The sequence below is a fragment of the Thermobia domestica genome, chromosome 3, assembly GCF_964235325.1.
Source record: "Thermobia domestica chromosome 3, izTheDome1.hap1.1, whole genome shotgun sequence".
NCBI lineage: Eukaryota > Metazoa > Arthropoda > Insecta > Zygentoma > Lepismatidae > Thermobia > Thermobia domestica.
Genome location: NC_137456.1, coordinates 322,637,082 through 322,663,468, shown reverse-complemented (window position 1 = coordinate 322,663,468; position 26,387 = coordinate 322,637,082). Strand labels below are relative to the sequence as shown.

The following is a 26,387-nucleotide window of genomic DNA, read 5'->3' as shown; positions in this document are numbered from 1 at the left end:
GTTTTCGCTAACAAGTCTTGCCGTTTTCGGTTATCATTGTGATTTTGTCAGGAGCTCATTGCGCATACGCAGTTGAAATGGTTTTCAAAAGCAGCAGTTCTGTAACTACAATGCAAAGAGCTTTTTGGTTAAAGTTTTCTATTCTACGTAATGAAAATGTCCCTAATCGAAAGACATCTTGCAGTGGGTCGGAAATTTCGGAACAATAGGTTCAACGTTAAAAAGAAGAAAAAAAACATCTGATCGCCCTAAAGCCAGGTTGCCACTTTACAAGAATTTTGTAGCTGTCATAAAAAAAAAAAAAAAAAAAAAAAAAAAACTTGCAACCCTACAATATTTCTCCTTGTAAACATAGTTTTGAAAGGGGCATACATTTTTTTTAATTTTGCAAAGAGTCAAACCATGTGTAACTTTCTGGGTCGTCGTGCTTGCTACCTGCTATCGCCCTTCCGCTAACATAAAGAAGAAAAAAAAAATAAAAACAGTTTCGCCGCTTCCGAAACAACGGATCATTTTGGACGGGAAGGGGAAGCGCGCCAAAATACAAGTTTTTAATGAAGAGGTTCACTATTTGTCTCCTAGAGTGCAGTGCTGCATGGGTGGAGATATATTTCTGATGTGCAAACATTAAATAGAAAGATGGGGTTGCAAGATTTTTAAATGACAGCTACAAGATTCTTATAAAGTAACAACTTAGCTTTAAAGTGCTCCCACACCTGAGAGTACGAGGCTGTGAGACTGTTTTGCAGTCCCCAAAATGTTCTGCAGCTGTTGAGCTTCCTTGGGAGACTGTAAGAGGATATTAGACCAAAGACGTCATTTGAGAACATCATGCAAAATGTCCCAGAAGATGTTGTTCTTTTGTGTAGTGAGAAAGCTCATTTTCATTTAAATGGTTGTGTAAACAAAGAAAATTTCCGTATTGATCTGATCATAACCCAGTTACAAACTGCTTTCAATGCCATTTTATATTTTTGAATAAAAAGCTTTCTACCTGTAATACTTTGTTTTATTACCCTTTATAAATGGGAGTATTTTTGGGTCACCCTGTATATATACTTAAAAGTGTTAAAGCTGAATCCTGATAATGAAAGACTAACGTCTCACTCTGTGTATCACATTAATTCCTAATAATACTAAACAGTTAACGCTAATATGTCTCGCTTCTTAGGCTATCCTTGAATAATTGTATAAATACGTATGGTATGCCGTTTGAGGTGGTTGGTGGGTAAATTCAAATAATAATAATAATAATAAATTTATTGAATGCAAGCAATTAGCTCATTTAACAAACTTACATTGGTTTTAACTTACATTGTACAGCAACGCGAAGGGATGTGGAGAAGAGTTAGTTGTATATAACGCAAAATTAACCTATATGACTCATGTTAGCTTTCTTTAAGAATATAAACCACTCTTAGACGTAGTGTTGTTTTTCAATTTTTTATTATTATTATTATTATTATTATTACGTTTATTTGGTCTTGGTTTGGTTCCCGATGGGGGCACGGTCGAAAAAAGGGTAAAAGCTTTATCAGGCCAGCCGTCCTGAATGAGATGTTCCTGGATTCTCCTCATTCGCACCAGGCAAATATCTGGATGGTACCCAACGTATAGGTCCCAGGCGGCTTCCTTCCATTCCCAATCCTTTCTTCCTTTCCTTTCCTAGGATAGTTTCATCGCCGAGGGATGTCACTCCTCATACGTGATGGATTAACATGGCCATAGACGCTAAAAGCCCAGAAATCTAATTCCTAATCTTAATTCGTATTACATTTATTTTTTAAAAATCCACGGAAGAAAATTAGTTAATAAATTGTACATTGAATTACCAAACATGTTCTCTTTTTCCGGCCCTAAAAATGGTTTGCGAAGTCTTTTAGTAAATAGGGAAATGCCGTCTTCATTTGGTGTATCGACAGTTGATTCAGCTTTGCAATATTAGAGATGCAAGGAAAGCCGCTTTTGGGGATGGATTTTTTTTAAAATGAGAAACCGGGTTTGGGGCAACAACAAAAAGAACTGAAATTTTAGCTTTATTATTATTATTAGTAGTAGTTGTTGTATTTGTTTTTTAATAACTTGTTAAGTACCATTTGTGTTTGCCCGTAGGGGATTCTACGGTTTAAAAAAGTGTATTAAACACTGTACTTACGAATCCTGTGTTCAGTCCGGAACTGGCTGTGTTGGTTGGTTTTCAAACTAGCATTGCAGTGTTTCCAGCAAGTGTGTTATGCAACCATCATATCCCAAATGCCGTTTTGGCTACCTAATCATCTTATTCAGTTCCTAAGAGTTATACATCTTGACATACGTGTTTATTGGTTGCCAAAGTTCAATCTGTCAGACAAGAAAAATTAGCATAAACTGAGAAACAGATATTTTCTACAAAGCTTTACATATACTAAATCTTGTCTTGGTTTTACATCTTGTTCTCTGTTCTGGTGACATTTTGTCCTGCTGAGTTTCAGAGAGTTCAGTTTTCAAAAATTAAAAGCTATAAACAACTATTTTGGCTGTGATATTAGTTTAACATCATTACTTACAGGTTTTTTCTGTTAATATTGCGTCAAAATTTTTGAATTTAAGAAATTTGTGGATTGTATTTTAAACATTCTCTCTCTCTCTCGAGCTTAAGCGAACTCGGTAAATGTTATACTGTATGTAATTAAAATGAAGTTTTACCTTATTCATAAATTTTAAATGATAATTTTGCTCCACGACGTTACCCATTTCCGGAGCAACTGTTGCTAAGATCATTAAACTTTTTTAATAAAACACTAGCTAAATCTGCGCTCTCTACACAGCGCATCATTCACATATGAGCATGAATCTCCTTGTCATTCCTCACATCTGTGCATGTTCCTTTACAGACAAGTAAAATCGGAAAGGGGTACCATAATGGAAGGTTTTTTAAAATTATTTTTTGAATATCGCACCGTTTGCAAGATTTGAGCCTACTTCCATTTGGAGTTTCTAATTCATGTATGATCAGTGTTTTCTTTCTTCTTGCATGCAGTATGTAATAAGCAAATACATTACACACACATTTGATTAATTAGCATGTCAGTGATGTATGGTGTTCATTGGGCAAAACACTCCAAACAATAAAGATTCATCTTAGACTGGAAAAATGGTTATCCTTCGTTTTCCATTATCATTTGGCCATGAAATGAACGCCTGAGAGATATACAGTCCCTATATACAAATGTGTTGTGTTGGTATGTATAACTCCTAGGATATGTCTTTGAAATTTCAACCCTTCCAGTGTACTCGTAAAAAAATTAATAAAGAAATAATGACCATTTTTTAAATATTCCAGTTAAAGTGAACAATATACACAAAATTTGCAATCGATCAGTGAAAACGGCATCTTTCTAGAGCATATAGTTCCCGAGAATTCACTGTCTAATGGATTGGCCACAAACATATACACTTTTCTTGACCACATATATATATATATATATATATATATATATATATATATATATATATACGTAGCATTTGAATGTATAGATTGGCCATAAACATATCGTCAACAATTTGATGAAGGGTCGTATCTCAAAATCTCACTTTTTCAGACATAAAGAAAGAAATAATAATTACGTAGTCAAGAAATCAGCTGAATATGTAATAACTTATCACCTATTCCAGATAATAATTATGTGGAATTATTGTTCATTCTTTATGTCTGAAAAAGTGAGATTTTGAGAGACGACCCTTCGTCAAATTGTTGACGATATAAAGTTTTCTTGACCACAAACAAACGATACAAACCTAGCATTTTATAATAAAACATTTTTTGTTGTTTAACCTTAAACCTAATAGCTCTATAAATAATTCGTTATAACTGGAGTGCGTCCAAAGATTTGCACGTTTTCTGCCCTATGGAATGACCGATCTTCTTTATTCTTGATTTTTTTTTTTTCAGAATTTTCTCTTCAGAATTCAGCAATTAAATAAATATATAAAGTTTAAAAAACCAATGAAGTAACATAGTTAAGTATGTTAAATTTAGTAACGAAAATACATAACTCTAATAGGAAATTGACATTTATATAGTCCAAAAAATCAGGTTAAAAGTATATGATAAATAGAGGTACAGATTAGAATATAGAAGACAAAAGACTGTTAATCATTAATAGTAGATGTCGAAAGAAATCTGTTTCCCAGAATATGGCTACAACAAGCGGAACTAAAAGTTTAATGTAATTATATGTATTTCTCCTACACAGTGAGTTGCCCAAGTAATTTGAAATACCGAAAGATGCTACATGAGTACTATCCCTGCTGCAGTGCTTGAAGGTGATGGATTGAAAGAATAATTCTTTAACGTACACACATGCAATATGTCGTTATGAGGAAGAGAAACTGAAGTTATTTGACATCAGTTTTCCGTTTTTCTCTTTTATTATTTTGTATAATATAAACATTTCCATGACAGGCAACTTTAACGGAAAATGTCTTAGTTCGCCTACAATAGGGTGTGGTATGCATTGTGTACCGTACAGTCAGCCATTTCTAGAAGTGCTCCACCTTTTTACTTGATTTGCGGGCAACCCAAGTTTTGTCCTTGGTCTTCTCTCATTGGAGAACTTAGTATAGAAGGTGGAAAGTTGAATTAAAATACAAGTGTAATGTACTCGAAGGAACGATCTTCAATAGTCAAGCATTAAAGCGTTGTCTGAAGTCATTTTTCCTCAGTTTCAAGATAAGACGGTTTATTAGACTACCACTACTAGTACTAAATGGAATTTAGTTTATTAATGTTTATTATATTTTACACACACACACACACACACAAGAGATGTGAAGAAATGAAATCGTTATAGCGATGTTTAGTTGTGTAACGATCTCACATACTAGGTGGGCGAAAAATCACCATACCGTGAGACGAATGCATTCATTACCATTACTCCACAAATGTCAAACAGGATATGGAGTCACATAAGTAGTGCTTTTTTTCGAGCATGGAAGAGCACATACAGATGCACTTGTAACGTAATTGTAATCATTCACTTAGTAATTCGTTGTTTTAGGAGTACGTTGACTTCCATGCACTCAATCTAGTTACTTCAAACTTGTGCAATATTCACGTATCTTTGGAGTTTCCTGGCCTCAAAATAAGAGAATATAAGTTATAAGCGTAATTTTCAGAATGACAAAAAGCCCAATTCCAAAGTAGTAAAAATGAGAGAATGTTTATTACTCAGCAACTGGTTTGCTCGAAAAGTATTTCTTAAAAAAAAAAAAAAAAATCTTCCCATCTCTTCTGTGCCAGTGTAACAAATATATTATTATTATAGAAATACAGCAAACCATGTACGGAACAAATCATAATATGAGAAGAAGTAAAGATAAATACGTTCTTTCATGTCCAGAATCCGGGCTTAAGCTTCAGAGATAGGCATTTTACTCAAATAATTACAAGTGAATAACCTTTTCCAGTTCTATTTGAAGCTTTTCGTAAGAAAAACATAATACAGTAATTGTATTAAGTTGATAATCTGTCTAACTTACGCTTATCTTTGTTACACTGCCATTTTCCCGTAAGACGTTCCATATTTCTTATTACTCCCTAAGTTGTCTATCTCTCTCTGTTTTGCAATTTGTCAGCATTGAAGCATCATTATTCCTGTGTTTTAACGACGAATTCGCCTCTCTCTGTTCGACACCTACCTGATCTTAATTTCTATTTTTTTTATATTTCGGAAAGTCCATAAACCCAAAAGAAAAAAAACTTAACTATTGAAGGTAAATTCTCCAAAAAATATACACTGTATGAATAGATTGGCGCCATTAAACCTTCTTATTTGTGTTCTATATGGTAAGACACTTGGTAGTTTAGTCCAGGTGGATTTACTGAAATATCATTGATCTTTCGTTTTTTTTATCACATGTCGAAGTGCTCGGAGAAGGCTGCAGAACTTTAAATTCACTATGTAAAAGAACTCAGAAGTCCTAAATAAATAAATAAATAAAATTCTTTTCCTTGTAGAGCTGCGATGGCTTAGTGGTAGAGCGTTCACTACTGGTACGTGGGTCCATGGTTCGATCCCAATTCGCGCCAAGTGAGCTTTGTGGTGAACAAAGATTGTGCGTGGGTTTGCTCGGAGTTCTCCCGTCTCCTGTAGCCTACACGGCATAAATGTGGGACGTAAAACTTAAGAGATTTTATTTCATTTCCTTTTCCTTTTGTAGAGAGCTTGCAGGAAGAAATAAACAAGATAACGACAAGCCTGTTATGTTTCGCTGCATGCTGCTCAATACTCATTCGTAGAGTGAATGCAAAGCAGAACTTAACCGTTTTTAGTGTTTTGTTAGTTAGAGGGGATGAGACAGTATGTATGTTTGAATGTTTTTTTTTTTTTTTTTTTAACATATCTGCATGTACTGTCGAATTTTTGCAAGTAGTTAACATGTTAGAATTACAGTGTAATAATATGAAGATAAATATCTATAACATACGATCTTGTTACATTGCAGAAGCAGAACTAACTTTTAGTGCATATTATTTATAAAATACAAAACACTAATTAAATTGTTACTGCATTGTGAGTTCTTATATTACGATTTTTAATAGTTTTTTCTGCATCAAAATATGATAAATGGAACATGTTTCTGTAAATTGGCCACTTTTCATTGAAGCCGATGTTGGTCCAGTGGCCAACATAGAAACTATTTGGTGACATTGTCCACTTGGAAGACTTCTATCAGGACAGAGAAAGGCGTAGAACTTGAATTAGTCCTTGAACGTGCCTGTATGTCGACTCCAGTTCTTGTGTATCATTAAGTGTGACTGTGTGTGGTTTGATAGTTTTTCCAACTGGACGTTGTTTCCTCTCCTTTTGTTGCTCATTAGTACTGACGAACCCGACCTTGGTATTTCTCGTTCTTTGACCATCGAGTGCTGTCCTTATATAGTGTACGTCTTCTGAATATTTAGATCCACAATGAATAAAGAAGAAATAAAATTATAATATGAGTAAATTACAATTTGTATCTGAACAGCTTTTGTTCTTTTGTGATTCATGAGATTTTGTTTATGGCTAAAGTGTAGTAACTGACACATCACCATCATCGACTTTGTTTCCTCCTGGTGAAACGAATTGACTGATCTTCCTTTCCATTCTTAGTAATCACTCATGCATTAGGTATAAGGAGGGGAATATCCAAGCCAGAGGTTCTCAGAGAGGTATTTAAGCAACCCTAAGTTCTTGGGAAGTCCTCTGTTCATAGTTCTTTTGGCCGATAGTAGGTGATTGTCTTAATTTGTCTGTCTTTACTCAACATGGATAACAACTGTTTCGTAACAGCATCATCACTTTTTTTTTTTTTTAAGTGACATTTTAGACTTACAAACTATGCTATGTAGAAGTGTAGAAAATCTTATAAAGGGTGCCCCATAAAGAATGTAACTTTTAAAATGTCTCCCAGTGCTGTGCTAGTAAGTTGGCAGCACTGAACGTTACACGATTTTCATCTCTTGTCTTTGAAGTTAGTAGTCACGGAACGCCGAGTAGCTCATGATCGTCATATATTTTCTGTACGGGTAGGGATGGAGTGCTTTACGATGGAAAAGCGTGTTGTCATAGTGACTGACGGTTTCTCCTAAATAGTTGAGGGAAATGGAACCTTTTCCCTTCCTTCATTTGGTATGAAAACAGTCCAAATATCGTGACCGTAGATAAAACATTAAAACCCTATCGTCATAACTCTATTGTATTCGTACAATCACTTTTATAAAGGCAACCAAGAAAGTTATGTCATTTTTTGTGGAGGTCTGTGTTTAATTGGCCCTCACACCGTAAGATAAATGCGAACGGAGATAAGGCAAAGATCAGTTGTTGGTGTGGGTATATCCAACATACTGCCTGGTTGTGGCAGTTCAGTTACACCGTGAACTTGAGTAAGGGCAGAGTGAACATGGGACCTCCATAGATCGTCTTAAGGGCGTGTATGCTGTATGAGTTCAAACTGTTGTCAGATGCCGCTGCAGCGGGGCGGAAGATATGCCAGGCCTTTGTTGAAGATTTCGTGACTACGCGGACAGTACACCGGTAGTTACAAGTTGAAGGACGGTGACGAAACACTTGAAGACGCACCACGTACCGGAAGACCAACACATGTACAAAGTAAAGATCTTCAGGCAGCAATTGAGGCGAACAATGACCAGACATATGTGGAACTGGGACTACAATTCAGTGTGAGAGAATAAACCATTTGGCAGCACGTACATCAACTTGGGAAACACTAAAAGTTGGGTCGATGGGTCCCACATGATTTGGCTCCAGGCGAGAAGGCAACGTGAGCAGACACCTGTGTTTCTTTAGTGTCTCATCTGAAGAAAGAGCCATTTCTGGACAGGCTGTTAACATGTGATGAGAAGTGGGTCCTGTACGAATCTCCACGGCGCTGTCATCATTGGTTAACATCTCATGAACCGGTTCCAAAACAGCCGAAACCAGCACTGCACCAGAAGAATGTCCTCCTGCGTGTTTGGTGGACTGCTGCTCGCGGCAATGCTGATGAGGACTATTTTTGATCCTCCAGGTATGTTTTAGGTGACATATCGATATTCGAAGGTGGTGAGTGAAAAAGCGAAGAACTTTCTTGGTTACCTTTATATCAATTTATACTTTTATATGTGAATCATAACATTTAAACAGTGTTTGAGATCTAATACTTGGGTGAACTACTGTTGCCTACAAGACTTGTAAATTGTCTCGTCTCATGGGGAACACTATGTATTGCCAATATTAATCTAATAGAGCTAAAACTAAGAGAGCGGAAAAGTGTTTTTGATATGGGTTGTCCCAAGAACAGATTCCATCTCTTAGACCTTGTTCCTATTTTGAAACCGCAAGGGATAAATCGATCACGTTCTGTTTTTATTCCCTACCCCTTTCCTAGTTTGGACATTCCCGATTTGAAAAAAAAAAAAAGTGAGATTAACGTCTCACAAGTTGGTCCAGGAACATTGTTTAAGTATTTTCAGTTTGATCCAATTGACCTGGTCGAAAGATTTTGGCCAGTCATTGAAGCACAAACACAACTCTTCCTTTACGTCAAAAAAGGAAGAGTTGTGTTTGTAGTTCATTTACTGGCAAAAAGCTTTCGACTGGGTCAACTGGAGAGACCGACGACTCATTCGCAACTTGTACATAGGACAATGAGAGATGTTACGCTTGAACGAAGGAGAAACCAATGGTGTTAAGATTGGAAGAGGAGTCAGACAAGGGTGTAGTATATCGCCTCAATTATTCAACATTTACAGTGAATGTTTAATGAAGGAAGCATTAATGAAAGTTCGACATATCAAGATTGGAGAGTAAATTATTAACAAGGTAAGGTACGCGGATGACACTGTTAAACCGAAGAAGTATTACAGAAGAAAATGGACAAAATTGACACTGAGAAGCAATATGGAATGGAAATCAACATCGAAATAACAAAAGTTATGAGAATATCCTGTGGAAACGCGCCGTTATGGGTCAGAGTAGAACAAGAGAAGTTCAATAGGTCGATAGTTTCAAGTATCTGGGAAGTATTTTGACGAAAGACACTTACTGCATCAAAGAGATAAGGTAATAGCCAAAGAAGCATTCAACAAGAAAATATAGCTCTTTGACTGGCAGGCTTACTAAGGAAGAAGTTTGTCAAGTGCTGTGTGTGGAGTATTGGACTGTATGGTTCAGGGACTTCGACATTACGGAAGTTAGAGAAGAAATATTTAGAGAGCTTCGAAATGTGGTGTTGGAGGAAGATGGAGATGATAAAATGGACGGAGAGAGAGGGTAACTAACGAAGATGTTTTAAAGCGGATAGGAGAGAAGAGGACGTTTCTAACCAGCATCCTTTGAAGGAAGGCCAATTGGATTAGACACATCTTGTGAAGAAATTGTCTTCTTCATACTACCATAGAAGGAAAGATGGAAGGAAAGTGAGTAATAGGAAGAACATAACTGATCGGTGATTGGAAAAATAGAACAAAATATTGTGAGTTAAAAAAGGAAGCTGAAGATTGAGAATCGTGGAAGAAATATTTCCAGGCTCAAACCTAAAATTAAAATAAAATAAAAAAAAAATAATAAAGCAAAAGCCTCGTTAGCCCCAGGACCTGTCAAATGGCAGAATACTTAATAGTAATAGATAGATAGACACGTTGATTTCTGGATTAAAATTACCCGAATAGATCATTTATCCTTCCTATGGATGTAGTACATGATTTGATATCAGTTTTGCAGTGACCATCCAAGTGATAATGAATTAATGGAAAATTGTGATAATGAGAAGAACTTGAAGAAATACGAGAAATCCACACAGTAAGCTTAACGTTGAGTGAGGTCGAATGTGCAACCCTCCGTAGCATAATATTACTGAGCCACAATGCCTATGTCCACTGTCTTACAGTTTTCGATTGTTTTCATTTAATGCAAACAAAGAGGTGGAAAATTAAAAGTTGCGTTCCCTTTTCTCCTGAAACAATGATGTCTATATCGAGTGTTCCGGTGATTCCATACGAAGCTTTTCATTGAGATTTAGAAAAATGTATGGTTTCGTTGGAAGCATAATAGTAGATCGGATTTCCTGATTTTAAATTATCCTAACTTCATAAGCGGATCTCATTTCAAGTAATGACAGTCAGTATGGAGTTTCATTGAAAACTTTGAGATCAACGATTATACGTATTAAATGTTGATTTGAAGCCATACTTGCTTGTAAAATTGAAAGTGAAAACGTTTCAAGTTTCGCATATGTAATCGTAGCACCACACGACAAATCACGTAGGTGGACTTTTTAAAAGTTCGTATGGCTTCCCTTGAGCGGTTTCTTGTGTAGCTTCTTTCGTTGTAAGACAACAACCGAACCTATTCACCCAGTTAGGATTGAAAGAGTGAGTCAGCCGCCAGCAAGGCTTCTTGCATCTTTAACGATGTGTTTCTCGGTTTGTCGCTCCTGATTTGGAAAGTGAAAGGTCTTCAAGTTCACAGCGTTGCCAAGTGGATGAACGAAGGATTCCCTATTTTTAAAAAAAACGGCTATAATATCCCTAATATGAGCTTCATACATGTTTATGGTGTATTTGAAATTATATACGTTTATAATATTGGACTTAAGGTTACATAACACTTTTGATAATGGTTTGGTGCCCGCGTGGCCCAGGGTTCGATTGCCGAAGATCGTACTTTTACGAATACCAAAGCAAGCAGATTTGAAATCGGTTCCCATGTAAACAGTATATACCATTTGTAGTCTTGGTGCCAAAACGGAATGTTAAACTCGAACTAATGTGGTGTTCGGTAATTTAGTGGTATAGCTCTCGCCTATGGTACAAGAGATTCCCAGTGACGGATCTAGAAGATAAAAACTTGTGGGGGTTAGAACCCAGACTACGTTAGGTATATCATAAGTTGGTATGGATCCTGCAGAAGTTTCTAACTTCTCTCTCCCTCCTGATGGATATTATGGCTAGGTTGGGCGTTGGCATTGTGGACCTCAAGTATTGTTTTACACATTACATAACAGACAAACTACAACTGAGACTGTATCTAATGTTTCAAAACAAATTTTCAATAAAGTATAAAAGAAAACGTTTACTATAAGTTTCAAAAATACATGAATAATAGCTTTAATTATTTTTGTGGCTCAGAAAACTGGGGGAGGGGGACTAGGCTACCCCGGCCCCAGGCTAGATCCGCCACTGAAAGTCCCTGATTTTATTCCAGGCCAGGTGAGTTTGTTGCAGACAAAATCGTGTCCGTGGGTCAGTGACGACGCTATAGGGCGCAAGGGGGTGAGCGCCCCTAGGTGACATCGGTCCGCCCCCCACATATATAGTTTAAGATAGACCAAATAATAAATTATTATTTTTGTTATATTCGAAAATTGCTGCCCCCAAAACATCTCTGCTTCTCATTTGCCCCCTCAAGAAATTAAAGCTGGCGTCGTCACTGCCGTGAGTTCTCCCGTATCCTAAAGGACATAACCATGCGGTGTTAAATTAAAGATGTCATGTTAAACTCTTAACTAGTCAAGTTGTTGGGTTCTTTCGAACCACAGGAGAGGAAATTTACCATTCTTTCTTGTTCTACTATCTTAATGCCTTGTTCTTTCGGAGGAACGTTCAAAAATAACTGGCGATTAAGTTTCTTGGTGAACTATGTGATCAGAACATTTGCCTACTGGCGGGATACCTAAGTGAAATTAATGTTACTTGTATCCATTTGAACGTACCGATTGCTAGACTAACTTTGATATGAAATGAAATCTTCCAGTTTGACGTCCCACGATTATGCCCGTTGGGGTAAGTGAGACGATGATTAAAGCAAGTGAATGATGATGGAAGAATTGGTGGAATGAGAAAGTGGAAGGAAACGGGAATACCCCGAGAAAATCCACGTACACGATGTTGTCCACAAAGTTACTTGGCCGGGGATGAAACCAGAAATCTCACACACCAGTGGTAAACGCCCTACCACGAGCCACCGTGCCCCCTTGCTGGACTAACGTGAGTGAATAGATAATATAGTTAATATATTTGAATCAGAGATGTGTTCGAAGACTTTCTAAATCAATAATTCCTGTGGAAGTAAGTTTTTTCTCCCTCGCATATTCTTGATTCATCACCTTTTTTATACATTGAAGACCACCATGGTTGTTCTGTCCTGAGGATTATAATTGATATGGCAAGGCAAGAATTAAGAGATTTAAATGTCAGACGTGCGTCAAAGAAAGTCAATCCTTTGTTTGGCCTTGTTTGTGTTTCATCAAGTGAGAGCCGTGTGGCTGAAGAAGCGCAGTAAACAATGAACATGAAGAATTTCCTTTGTGCACATCAAACGGAAAACAACAGCTCTGTTGAACGAGCGAGTTTGTATCACGTGAGTCGACAGTAATACCTGTAATTTCATTACGGTCTTGTCCTAAATAGCGCAGTGTACCTTAGTGGAATTCTAATGAACCATCATTTGGTGGTGGTTCCTCTGTTTCCACTGGAGATCATGCTGCATCCTTCATCTTGAACTTCGATCACGATGCTTTGCATGGTGTGTGAAGAATTAGTGTCGAAATAAGCACAAGGAAATGAGGCGTACCATGTGTCAGGTCGAATAAGACAAGAGTAACTGCAATATGCATGTGGAGACCGACAGATGGGAATTTAGGCCACGATACAATTACAAAAGGTACTATATCATTCATAAAATAGATTGTAAGACAAGAAGGAACGATTCTTTAAAAAAAGAGAAAAGAAGTGCGCCCGCTTAATGACAGTGCGCTCACCAGGGTTCTAGGTTCAATTGCAGCTTATGCCAAGTGGGTTATGTGGTGTAGAAATATCATGTGCGTGAGTTTTCTCTGAATTCTCCGTTATTCTTGGAACATAGTCATGACACGTTAAACTAAAATAAGGGGCACGATGTCTGTGATAGAGCGCTTACCTCTGGTACGTGGGGTCTGGTTCGATCCCCGGCTAAGTAAGCTTGTGGTGGACAGTCATGTCCGTGAGTTTTCTCAGGGTACTCCCGTTTCATCTTACACTCACATTCCACCAACCCTTCCATAATCATTCACTTGCCTTAAGAGCCTGCCTTACTAAAAATAATACGAAATTTACCATTTTTATTTTGCTTGATTATTCATCAGTGAAAGGAAATAATGAATTGCAAGTCACCACAATCATAGATAATGCTATTCTACAACAGAAAATATGAACCTGAAGAATGTTCAGTGTTGCCATCCATAGAAATTAAAGTGTTGCCAGAAAAACAATTTCCCTAAAACCTAAGTTAAGACAAAGAGTAGAGAAATGAACTCAACTGCATTTGATTACGTATCATGTTGTTTTGGTGTATTGTGAACTACTTTTTAATTAACATTATTATCCAGTTGTAATAACTGTATGTTAAAACTATTTTGTTTATTACAAACTAAATACAACTATTATTTAAAAAGTAGTTCACAGGAAACCAAAACAATATGATACGTAACCAAATGCAGTTGAGTTCATTCCTCTACTCGCTGCCTTAACTTAGATTTTAGGGAAATTGTTTTTCTGGCAACACTGTAATTTCTATGGATGGCAACACTGAACATTCTTCAGGTTCATATTTTCTGTTGTAGAATAGCATTATCTATGATTGTGGTAACTTGCATTTCATTATCTCCTTTCACTGATTAATAAACAAGCAAAAGAAAAATGGTAAATTTTGTATAATTTTTAATAAGGCAGGCTCTTAATTATCCGTCTTTCTTAGCCTAAAGGGCGTAATTGTGGGACTTTAAAAACTGACTGTAAGAAAGTTAAAACTAAATTAAAATTAAACAAGGAGACATGAGGTGTCATTTCGTTGTGTATATATATGAAAGTCTTTATGTTTGTGACTTCGTACCTCGTGAACCAGGCGACCGATCTCAATCATATTTGACACATGGATGAGGTTCGGGCCTGAGAGTGTTTTTATCATTTCACTTTGATGGTGGAACTGAGGGGAGGAGGAGAGGAAGATGTTTAAAAATGATCGAAAACTACGGATATTAATGTCGAATCCATAGTTTTCAGGGTCGCTGAGATGAACAGTGACACTTCCGATGCCGTTTAAATCCAAATTCAATCCTGCAACTTGTGGGAGGAGGAGCTATATTAAAATGGTCGAAAATGACCGCGATATTAGTGTCACATCCATAGTTTTGGGGGTCGCTGAGACATTTCCGATGCCGTTTAAATCCAAGTTGAGCCATTTATGTTGAAAATGAAACATATTTTCTCCGTGCGAAAAACTGGTATTCTGCGTGTAATAATATAAGAACAAGGCTATACATATTTGTCAAACATGTGTTGTATAATATCTACTTAATGCCAGTTGAAAGATCGTTGAAGTAACAGTTACATTATAGAAATAATAATTTACTTATTGATTGGAGATTAACGTCCCTTTTTAGTGCTGTTGCTAGATATGTGTGTGTAGAGGAACGGGACTTACTGTTTCAAGTGAGGTCCCAACCAAGGCAAATACCCCACTGGCAATCGAACCGGAGACCACGCTCTCAGAAATCACACGCGTTACCCACTTTGTAAACAAAAGCTCAATTTATTCATTCTAAGGCAAAACTAAAAACTTTTTTCTTGTAGTTTAGCTACTCCTAACTTATGTACTATGTAGAAGAAACATGTCATCAATCCACGATTGAATAATTAGTCGATCGGGGATTGATGAAATATTTGAGAGCTGAGAAGGTGGCGAGCCCAGGTCGTTGATCGGTGTGTTTTCAACATTTCGTGACAAAGGATGGCCACAGTGGTAGAGCGTTCACCTCCGATGCTTGGGGTCTTTGGTTCGATCCCAGCTCGCGCCGTGTGGACTGTGCTCGTGGGTTTTCTCGGGATTCTTCCGTTTCCTCCCACTTTCTTCATTCCACCATTTCACTCTCATCATCACCGTCTCTTTTAGCCTAACCGGCATAAGCGTGGGACGTAAAACTTAGATTTCATTTCATTTCATCTACGTATGATTTTTAAGGAGACCTCGGTGGCTCAGTGGCAGAGCGTTCACCTCTGGTGTACGGGTTCTCTGGATCAATTCCAGCTCGCGCCAAGTGAACTTTGCGGTGGACAAACACTGTGTGCGTGGGTTCTCTCGGGGGTCTCCCGTTTCCACCATTCCATTCATTTCTCATCATCACCGTCTCCTTTAGCCTAGCCGGCATAAACGTGGGACGTAAAACTGAGATTTCATTTCATGTGTGATCTTTTAAAAGCAAGAACTAAAATTGGGCAGAAGATGTCATGCGAGCATAGAGCACCTGAAGTTTAAAGATAAAATCTAATACAATTAAAATATTCTTATATTTCATGGATAATTGCTGTAGAATATTGCGTTAAACAACGTACTGTTACATAAAATTATTTCTGCGAGCAAGTCTCATGATGATATTCTTGTTGCTATGGTGTACTGTGTTAGTTATGTGTGGAAGTTTCATGTACTTGAAGAATGTGTCGGATATTCTTCAGCAGTCGTAGGATAAATGTATTCTCTAGCTGCTAGTCAATGGATTCTTACTTGATGGCACTTTTATCATGTTATGTCAGCTGGCATATATTTTACATTTATGTGTAGAAATATGAATATTTTACTTGTTTTTTCATATTTCTTGCTAACCGTACTTTATTTAGGTAATAGCAAGATTCTGAAAGACATCCAATAGACAAGTGTATCATTGTTTCATAAAGAGTCTAATAAACTTTTTGAAACGATACATTTATCTGTTGACAATCTTCTGTTTCGGACATAAGTATTTACTTTCTATCTGTTGTTCCACACTTAAGTACATTTTTTTAAAAAATGTGAAGTCATTAGAATTAGATACTTTGACCTAGTACCAGTGGTCGAAGTGAGGCGGTATGCGGTGGTATGCCATACCGCCTCTGGTTTTTCAGTAATGAGGACATACCGTCTCTGGTTTTTCAGTGATCAAGACAATATTTAAATAGCCGGTATGTTGAGTCAAAATCGTAATATAACATACCGCCTCTGCTTTTTTTCCACTTCGAACACTGCCTAGTACCCTTAACGTTATTAATATTCCGTACCATGTAAACGTTAATTGGTTTCTTAGCGCTACCTGGAAGTCGTATTACGAGATAAGGGCGTCCATTGCAAGGACGTCTGTGACAGCACTGAAAGTGTGAAAGTGAACAACATCATTTGTTATGAAGTGATAACCCAGGGCAATTGGCAACATTGGATTAAGCAACTGTCAGACCCTGTTTGTCCACATCTCGGAGGCTCCCACGTATGTTTCCGAACACGGTATTCTTGTGTGGACCAGTTGCACTTGATCTAAAACTCCTTGTGCATTGTTTTGCATAATGTTAAAGTGAGAAAAAGTGTTGTGTGGAAGATTAGTATGGTTCTGTAAGTATTCGAGGCAACTCAAGTGGTTCTTCGTTAGGTCAGTCAGAGCTAGCTGTAGGTAATGTGTTACACGACTTTTTGTTGGAAGGGTAGAATTCCATAACCATATTCACAACGACGTCGTTCTTGTTAGTGTGTTTTGTGATAAGTAGGCCAAATTTGCCTAAAGTATATTATCAAATCTTGTAAAATTGTGAATAGTTTATTTCATTCAATGGAAGATAGTGCTGCGTGAAGATTTGCTTTCAAGTTTTATTTTTCTAATATTTTTATTGTGGAGAATTGGTGTATCTTGTAGTTGTTGCTAACAAGTGGGTTTATTATGTAGCCGTGAGGCTCGACCACACAGGAAGCTGTGTTTAGATGCAGGTGATGATATGGAAAAGAGATCAGCTATGTGATGGATATCGTAGAATCTTCGTCAGTTACGGAGCGATGCGTGCATTTATTCAGTAGGACATCCTCTTAACCTAAAGAATGTTAGTGCACATCGTATTCTTTTGTGATATTTGTAATGGAAACAGTGAAATGCCAAGGGGAGGAAATTACACAATTCTGTTAAAAAGCAATTGGCCACCCAGGCCGTACTCTTAGTAGGGATAATAGCTCAGAAGCACTCACCTCTGGTGCGAGATATTCTTGGTTCGATCCCATGCCACGTGAGTTTGTGGTGGACAACACTATGTCTGTGGTTTTTCTCGGTGTTCTTCCGTTTCTTCCTACATTCTCATTCCACTGATTTTTCCATCATTCACATACCTTAATCATCTGTCTGTCTCAGCCTAAAAGGCATAAATGTGGGACGTTAAACTTAAAGAATTTCTTTCATAGTCATTCACTTTAATTACCCATCTCCTTATCCTAAAGTAAAATTAAAAGATAATCGCGGAAAGATTTCCTTTTTCCGTGCAAAGGGTTCCCCTCCCACACACTCGTTTTACCAATTCTTTTCTTTTGTCCCAGGTTCAGTTCCTGGTGAGAGACTATTGAACATATTACAATAGTTGAGATCCAACCTTCAACTAAAGGTTCACTCCATACTATAGTCTTGCTGCTGGAAGGACGTAAATACAATTTCACGTTAGCTTTCTTTCCATTCCGATCACTTGCAATTGTATCGTTCTAGATTCTTTTTAGGGGGATACTACGAGATATGTATATATACGAGGGGAGACGCAAAAAACTTTTGTTCTAAAAAAATAATTAAGTGTTTTTTTAATAGAAAATCCTTTGTTTCCTTCAAAGTATACTCCATTAGATGCGATGTACTTCTCCATTCTTTTTTCCCACTAGACATTTCGCCTGTTTATTTCAAGAATGACATAACTCAAAAATCGCCCTTATTGACTTATGAGCAGAAAATGAAAGCAAATCTTGATGTCTATATCTGGTTAAAAAAAAAAAAAAAAATCACAGATGTGCTTCCAAAACTGGGCACTAGAGAGCACTTTATGTCGTTCTTGCGCCCATTTGTTTTCATTGCGTTTCGAAACTTTAAACGCTTCTCCTGAAAAGTTTGGAATTTTGAGTTATGTCGTTCTTGAAATAAACAGACGATTTGTTCTAAAGAAATAATTTATTAATGATTTTTTTTAAAATACAAAATTCTTCCAGTTTCCTTCAAAGTACTCTCCATTATAATAGCTATAATAGATGCGATGCACTTCTCCAGTATTCTTTCCCACTAGTTGAAGCATCTCTGGAACTCTTCGACTTTGATATCGTCAGTAACCTCTGCGAAGCTCTTTTTATAGCCTCCACATCATTAAAACGCTTTCCTTTTAAATTTTGTTTCGTTCTGGGGAACAAAAAAAGTCGCACAGGACTAGGTCTGGCAAATACAGAGGATGGGAATGATAGCCAACCCCCTAAGAGCGGTTCAGACAAGGTCGTGTGTGCGTGGGCGTTGTCATGGTAAACGAGCCAGTCATCTGATCATCAGAGTTCCGGACGTTTTCTTTGCACATTCTTCCGCAAACGTCTTTAAACTCTCAAATAAAAGTGCTGGTTAACAGTCTGAGGAAGGAGACAAATTTCCAGTGCAAAATTCCACGAAAATTAAAAAAAAAAAAAATCATAGTCTTAACATTCGAGCTCACTTGTCTCTTTTTTGTCGAGGGTTTTCCGTTGGCTAGACCATTGCTTTGTTTCGGGGTCATATCCGTAACACCAATCTCGTCAGCTGTAAAGACCTTGGTCAAAAGGTTTGGGTCACTTTCGGTCTAATTTTTTAAATCCTGGTTCAAATTCAAACGAAGTCTTTTTGATTCTGTGAGAGCAGGCGAGGAACAAAGTTAGCGGAAATAGTTTCATTTCCAAATTCCTAATCAAAATCCCAACACATTCCTATTTGTTCTGAAATTTCGTCGATCCTTATTAACTTTTATGGCAGATTTTTCCCACTGTTTCGAGATGTTGAAGGTCATGATATTTAGTACTCATCTCACCATGTTTAAAGCGTCCAATTCACTCGAAAACTTTTGTCTGGCTCGTATAATCAGCCTGTTGAAGCACTTGGTAAGCTTCTGTTGCCGATTTTTAAAGCAGGAAGCAAAATTTGAAACACACTCTTTGTTCCTTTAAATTTGCCATATCGCATCTTCCTCGTACGAAATACAATCGACAAGAGATTGCCTTACAGTGTCATATATATTATCTCTGTTTCTGTCGAAAATCAGTATGAATGTAGGTTTGTGTTCTTCCTAAACTGTTAATCATAGCCATACATGAAGTGCTGGAACCGCTTTAGCATACTTGTATGTACTATATACGAATAGAAATAAGGTGAATGTATGTTGTTGTTGTTGTGTGTGTGTGTGTGTGTGCTTCTTTCATAGTGATGATGATTAAAGATTAAAAGCAGAGAAGCGTGACAGACTCCGTGTAACAACATTTTTAATGTCGTGTGTTCAGACTTTTGCACGAAAATAATCTACAAAACAAAACAGCATTAATTAACAGTGTGTATTCCAAAGTGACATAGAACGGTTCTTACTCGCCTGCAATTAACTGAGAACAGTACACATATTAACAGGATGTTATGGGGTTTATTGAAAATTAAAAAAAAAAAAAGAAAAAAGAAACTACAAGATGACCCAAAAGTATTGCACCTTTGCAATCTTTGAATTTCCTGAAAATGAAAATGTGCAGGATGAAAATAAAATCTTTGTTTTACGTCCCACGGTTATGCCGGTTAGGCTAAAGGAGACGGTGATTATGAGAGATGAGTGAAATGGTGGAATGAAGAAAGTGGGAGGAAACGGGAGAACCCCGAGAAAACCCACGAGCACGGTGTTTGTCCACCACAAAGTTCACTTGGCGGAGGCTGGGATCGAACCCGGGACCCCAAGCACCAGAGGTGAACGCTCTACCACTGAGCCACCGCGCCCCCTATGTGCAGGATGAAACAAGTGTGTATTTCACTCTTTCACGTTTTAATGGAGTAAAAACCATAACTCCCAATCATTTAAAATGTTTTATATATTTAGTGCTATCAAATTTGTTATCAGTTGACACTATAGTGTAACGTTAATTTTGTACAATAGCCAGGAAGTGATATTTTCTTTCAGTACTAGCAGTGTTGCCAATCGTAGAGACATTTAAACATTTCTGCTGTGCGTAGGACGGATTTTGTAAATTAGTAGGAAGCATAGGGGTTTTCTGAATTAAATACTTAGCGAATAAAAATAAATTACAATTAACCGTCATACTTATAACATTAATTGGTTAACGTCACCGTACTTCACACTATACTGACATATATATACGTCATAGTATAGACTGACAAATTTAATTTTGAGTTTAACGTCCCGTTCAGCAGCGAAGCTATGTGAGACGTGGACATACTGATTAACGTGGAATCCGAACCAGATTAGCTTCCGCCGGGAATCGAACCCTAACCACTTAGCCAAGAATGAGCTCAAATTTAATTTCATCTGAGATACTAATCCTGCTTGTTGAAGCTTAAAATATGTTCTGTATTTTGGCGAAACATGGTCGCTTATTCTGAGGGAAGAACATATACTGAAAGTATTTGAGAACAAGATCCTGAGACGAATATTCGGACCCACTTCATAACGAGGAACTACAGAATTTAACGATTTACTAAACATTGTCAGGTGCATCAAGTCTAGGAAGCTTGGGTGGACAGGTCATGCAGCTAGGATGGAAGAAAGTAGAAGCGCTTTCAAAACCTTAACCGGAAGACCAATCGGGAAACGACCATTAGGAAGACCAAGGCGCAGATGGGAGGACAATATTAAGATGGATCTCGCAGAAATAGGAATACAACGTAGAAACTGGATCCAGTTGGCTAAGGATAGAAGTCAATGGAGAGCTTTTATGAACGCGGCATTGAACCTCCGGGTTCCATAGGCCATAGAGTTAGCTAGTTTTGTTACTAACCCTGCTTGTGATCGATTTAGATTCTCACTTTCAAAAGGAAGGAAGAAAAATACCGTAGAATTTGAGTTCACTGTAATTTCCTCCATGTTGAGTGTTAGGGTAAAGTCCCCCAAATATGGAATACCATGTTGAGTGTTCAGATAAAGTCCCCAAATATGGAATATCTCCCCTTTATATTTGAGACACTTTTACTTCTAGATGTAAGACCATGACCTTTCCCACTTTAGTTGATATTGTTGCTGGTTTTTGGTTCTGGTATAAATTGACTTCCTATAATCATGTTATTAAAGCTCAATTTTTAACACAAGGGGCCGCGGTGGCTCAGTGGTAGAGCGTCCACCTCTGGTGCTTGGGGTCCCGGGTTCGATCCCAGCCCCCGCCAAGTGAACTTTGTGGTGGACAAACACCGTGTGCGTGGGTTTTCTCGGGACGTAAAACTCAAAAGATTTCATTTCATTTCATTTTCAATTTTTAACACAGGCCAGTCCCAGCATGACCACCACTTTAGCTTATTTCAACGCGAAGGGTCCGACGTTGCGGTCAGCACAGGCTCAGTATTACGATTAACACGCCCTCGGTGTTACTAGTTTGACACATCAATATGAAAATAGCACGACGGTGGTGTTAATAAACTAAATGAAATAGACAAATACTGAAATAGAATCAGCGCCATGGTGTTCTTTCGACATATACCATGTGTTAGTAATACCCCAGAACGCAAACTATTAAGGTACTAATTTTTGTGACTATTATTCATAAACCATCAGCCAAACCTTTCTTTGCTAAGAACAATCACTTAGCAAAGGTATCACAGCCACCTCAAAATTCTGTATATCAGATAGATACAGCTATACTGTAATTTAAAATTTCCTCATCACATTGCACTAATATCTTAAATATCTAAGTAACTCATATTAAGGATTTCTATTTATTTTTATTTTTAGCTATGAGCAGAGCTCTACGTGGTATATTTGACATTTATATCAAGTAAAAACAACGTATTATAATGTATACTCTTTCTTTACTTTACATGTAAATACTTTAATCAGTGAGTAAATTTTCTGACAAAATTTATGTTACAGAAGTGCTGCCATGTGTTTTCGAAGTTTCTAGACTTGTTCTCTGTGTCTTTCAACCAATAAGGACCATGCCAAGAACTTGATTTAACCACTACCATTTTTAACAATTTATCTAAAATTCGATATAGTGGAAATAGCACCAGGAATGTGTTGAATTAACCCAACCGCTTTTGACTGTGTAGGCTGTGTCTGGAAGATTATTAAATAAATTTTTCTATTACATCTCGATACGTCTTCCCGGCGGAAGCTCATGTGGTTCGGAACCTACGTTAACCTGTAGGCCCTCATCTCATATAGCCTTGCTGTTGAACGGGACATTAAACTCAAATCGAATCAAGGAGGCACGATGGTTCAGTGGTTGAGTGCTTCAGTGGGGTCATTGGTTTGATCTCCGGCCAAGTAAGTTTGTGGTTGGCAACATCTTATCCGTGGATTTTCTCAGGGTACTCGTGTTTCCTCCCACATTACCATTCCATCGTCATTCATTTACCTTAATCATCGTCTCCCTTAGCTTCAAGGGCATTTTCGCGGAAAGTTAAACTGAAACATTTTGATTCGTTGCAAAGATGTGTCCATTGGTTCTCTCGGGATACTTTAGTTTCCTGCCAGATCATTCCATCGCTTTTTTCATTATTCATTTGGCTTCACAGGATGTCTATCGGTCACGAAAGTCATTAAATCAGAAAACGGTCATGAAAGTCAAGAAATTTAGCTTTTGGGTTCCGATTTTTTTTTATCTGTACAAATATAAGTATAGACTGGAAAATTTTGTTTTATAAATCGTCAAAATTCACCACAAAAAATGTCTATGATGGGCTTTAGACGCTACCAAATCGCAAGCAAAGCACCCTTCTATCGCATGCATGAAAATTCGACTCAATTCCCACCTAAATTTGCTCTTGAAAATGTTTTCGAAATTTTATGGTTTGGGAAAGAAAAGGTCACGAAATTTCATTTTGGAATTTTAGTAGACACCCTGCTTGATCATCTGTCTTCCGTAGATGAACAGGTATAATTGTGGAACGCTAAATTGAAAAATTTAATTTCAAAGTTTTTCAAATCCAATCGATAACAGAGTCGCACAAACTATTCTTTTTATAAATACTAAAATGTTCTCTTAAATACATGCGTAGTTCAAAACTCAAAACCTTACCTTGCGTACGCGCCTTTGGCGTGGGAGAGCCGGGTTCGATTCCCGGCGGGAACTCATGTTTGAATTCCACGTTAATCAGTAGATCCACGCAAGGGCGCCCATGTTGTGGTTTCCAAGGGGGGGCAAGTATAAGCAACGTTTCAAATATAGGTGCAAATTGTGCTGTAATTAATGTAAAAATTCTGTTGGGTTTTCGATATTCTGAAGTACAATTTCCTCTAGGCGGGATCGCCCCCTTGCCCTCCCTGATGGGCGCCCTTGGATCAACGTCTCATATAGCCTCACTGTTGAACGGGACGTTAAAATCAACTGAATTCAAAATCTTACCTTGTATCCTCAACCTCCGCAAGTGTTTAAGGACAATCTACACAATATTTCAGTTCTCTCTGGAACCATTTTCAAGCACAAGAATAACAGAAGCCGGATCTATTTACAATCACATGAAATACAGTGTAGAATGATGTTCTAAATACAAGTGGCAATTGAAGATACAGGATAAGAATTTGAGTATTGTATTTGATTTTTTTTTTTTTTTTTAATATCGGACGTAGTACACATATTTATGATACATAATTAGGGATCATCCTGTATATGGTATACATAAACAGAACGGCTACTTACAAATTTGTTTAATTTTTGTTGTGTCACTATTATTACAATGCACCGTGACAGATTTCCAAGTGCAAAAATCTCGTGAGTGTCAGTGTTTGAGAAGTGCTATTGAAGTGGTATTGTGATAACCCAGAAACCAGTGTCCCTGCATTCTCTCTCAAGCATGATTGTGTCAAATGTAGAACTAGTAACAACCATTTCCGAATCTGGTTTTGTATTCACGAAACGAAATGAACAACTTGTAACAAGTAGAGAAGGGAAACACGAATTACTTAAGAACAGGACGGAAACAATCTCATTGCGGGGAAAAGGGGAGTTGTTTAGAACTGTCGTTTGTAGCTTTCCAAACGATGTCCAGCTGGTTACGTTGATGGCGTTCTAGGGCAAGTTTTCACTTTTTTATATATAGTTTTGCAGCTATGGATATAAAGATAAAAGGAAAATACTTTATGAGGAATAAAAACATACAAACTCAGGATTATGTAAATAAGCCGGTAACTGGTTTATGGTTAGAATTTTTGAATTTTATATTCTAACAAGTACGTTGATAGAAGAACACGAAATATGCATATCGTAGCATATAGTTTTTCAGCGTCACGTCTTCAGCATATTTTTGCCCTTAATTGCGTGTGGCTTGCTGTAAATGAAAATCGGGGTTAGGATGTACAGACAAACGAGTACTGACACATATTATTTACAATATTTATATCTGCAGCGTGGGACGAAGTGCTTGGTCATTGCGAGAAACATACAATCATATTTGAAAGAAAAGGCTAGCTACCAGTCTATGGTTCTCAGTTCTACTTAAGAATCAAGCCCGTAGCCAGAACCAGAGATGGTCATTTTTCCTATCCCTCCCTCACCCTCCATTGACGCCCTCACACTCACACTTACCCTCAATTACTTTATCGCCCTCACCCTCAAGTACTAAAATGAAGGTGAGGTGAGGGTGGCCCTCATGAGGGCAAAATGAGGGAGGATGACCATCTCTGGCCAGAACACAAAACAGGGATGGTAAAAATATTGTTTTTTTTTGGGGGGGAAGGGGGCGAGTAGCGGGAGTAACCACTTTATATTCATAATTTCTTAGTACATAAATTCTGTTGTAATGTGGTTTTAGTTAATGGTTTAACAGTTTCTAATGATTGAACTAATTCCAAAATAAATACATTCTTCTGTTGAGTGTATATAAAGTAGTTCTTCCTGCAAAAGAAAAAAACCGTGTGGAAACTTCATGGGAAGAAAAACTGAAATACCTGAGCCTCCAAATTATCACAATAAATGAAGTGCTACTTTCGACAAAACATTTGGTTTTCTATAAACAGGAAATGATTAAATCCATCTCTTCTTCAGCGATGCAAGGAATTGTTAAGTCAGTAAGCACAGAAACCTCCACGGTAACGGAGCGATCAAGTTAAGAAAAAAAATCCTTTTATCGGAGGAACAGTGAGTCGGGCAACAAAGTGAGTATAAGAATCAGTTGTCTTTATTTTTTTAAAAAGCATACAGAGATGTATTTAAAAAAAAATAAAGTGAATTTTCGGTTTACTGAAAAACGTGGAGAGTTAAATATCTGAAATTGTATCACGTTGGACATGTGGTATCACACTAATGTTCGACATACGAATCAGTGAGGTCCAAACATGCACTCTAACGCGACACCAAATCGTCCATGCCCTTTGCAAAGAAATGTTACAGATTTCCTAACCAGGTAATCGTAGCCTGTTGTACCTCTTCCAGTGTATCGAAACGCCGCCCACAGAAGTATAGGGGTCCAAACAATGGTAGTCGGAAGGGGCTACATCAAGGCTATACGGAGGATGGTCAAGAATTTCCCATGATGTGTATACGGGTCCGTTGGGTTGCATGTAGTGTTGCGTTATCGTGTAGTAACAACATACCCTCTCGTAGTGCCCCTCTTCGTTTCTGACGTATGACGACTTTCAGCCTCTCCATGGTTTGGAAGTACGTATCCGCAGTTATGCTCATACCCTTTGCCGGAAATTCAACATGAATAACACCCTGCTGGTCACAAAACATAGCCATTGTTTTCTTAGCCGGTGGTGACGACAGATGCTTCCACGTCATGCTCTGGCGTTTCGATTCAGTTGTCCATAGAGGTATTGGTTTCATCAACCGTTATGATGCGATGAAGGAATGAGTTTCTTCGTGAACGTGCCATGTGAGGTGGGTCAGTGAAATGCCCCTTCGAACACTTTTTTG

The 26,387-nt window shown here is 37.6% G+C and overlaps 1 protein-coding gene across 8 annotated transcripts in view; it reads left to right on the top strand.

The window, feature by feature from the left end:
- LOC145681170 (microtubule-associated protein Jupiter-like) overlaps positions 1-26,387 on the top strand; it is a 406,534-nt gene that overhangs the window by 175,472 nt on the left and 204,675 nt on the right. The window contains exon 1 of one of the 8 annotated variants that reach the window (XM_081752634.1): positions 16,773-16,916. The exons of 3 other annotated variants lie outside the window; for them this stretch is intronic. In XM_081752634.1, coding sequence (XP_081608760.1) covers positions 16,909-16,916 — 8 coding nt within the window. In that variant the 5' untranslated portion in view covers positions 16,773-16,908. Of the gene's footprint in view, positions 1-16,772; positions 16,975-26,387 lie in introns of those variants that run through there. 4 more of the 8 variants (XM_081752635.1, XM_081752639.1, XM_081752636.1 and 1 more) reach the window with 4 other exon arrangements.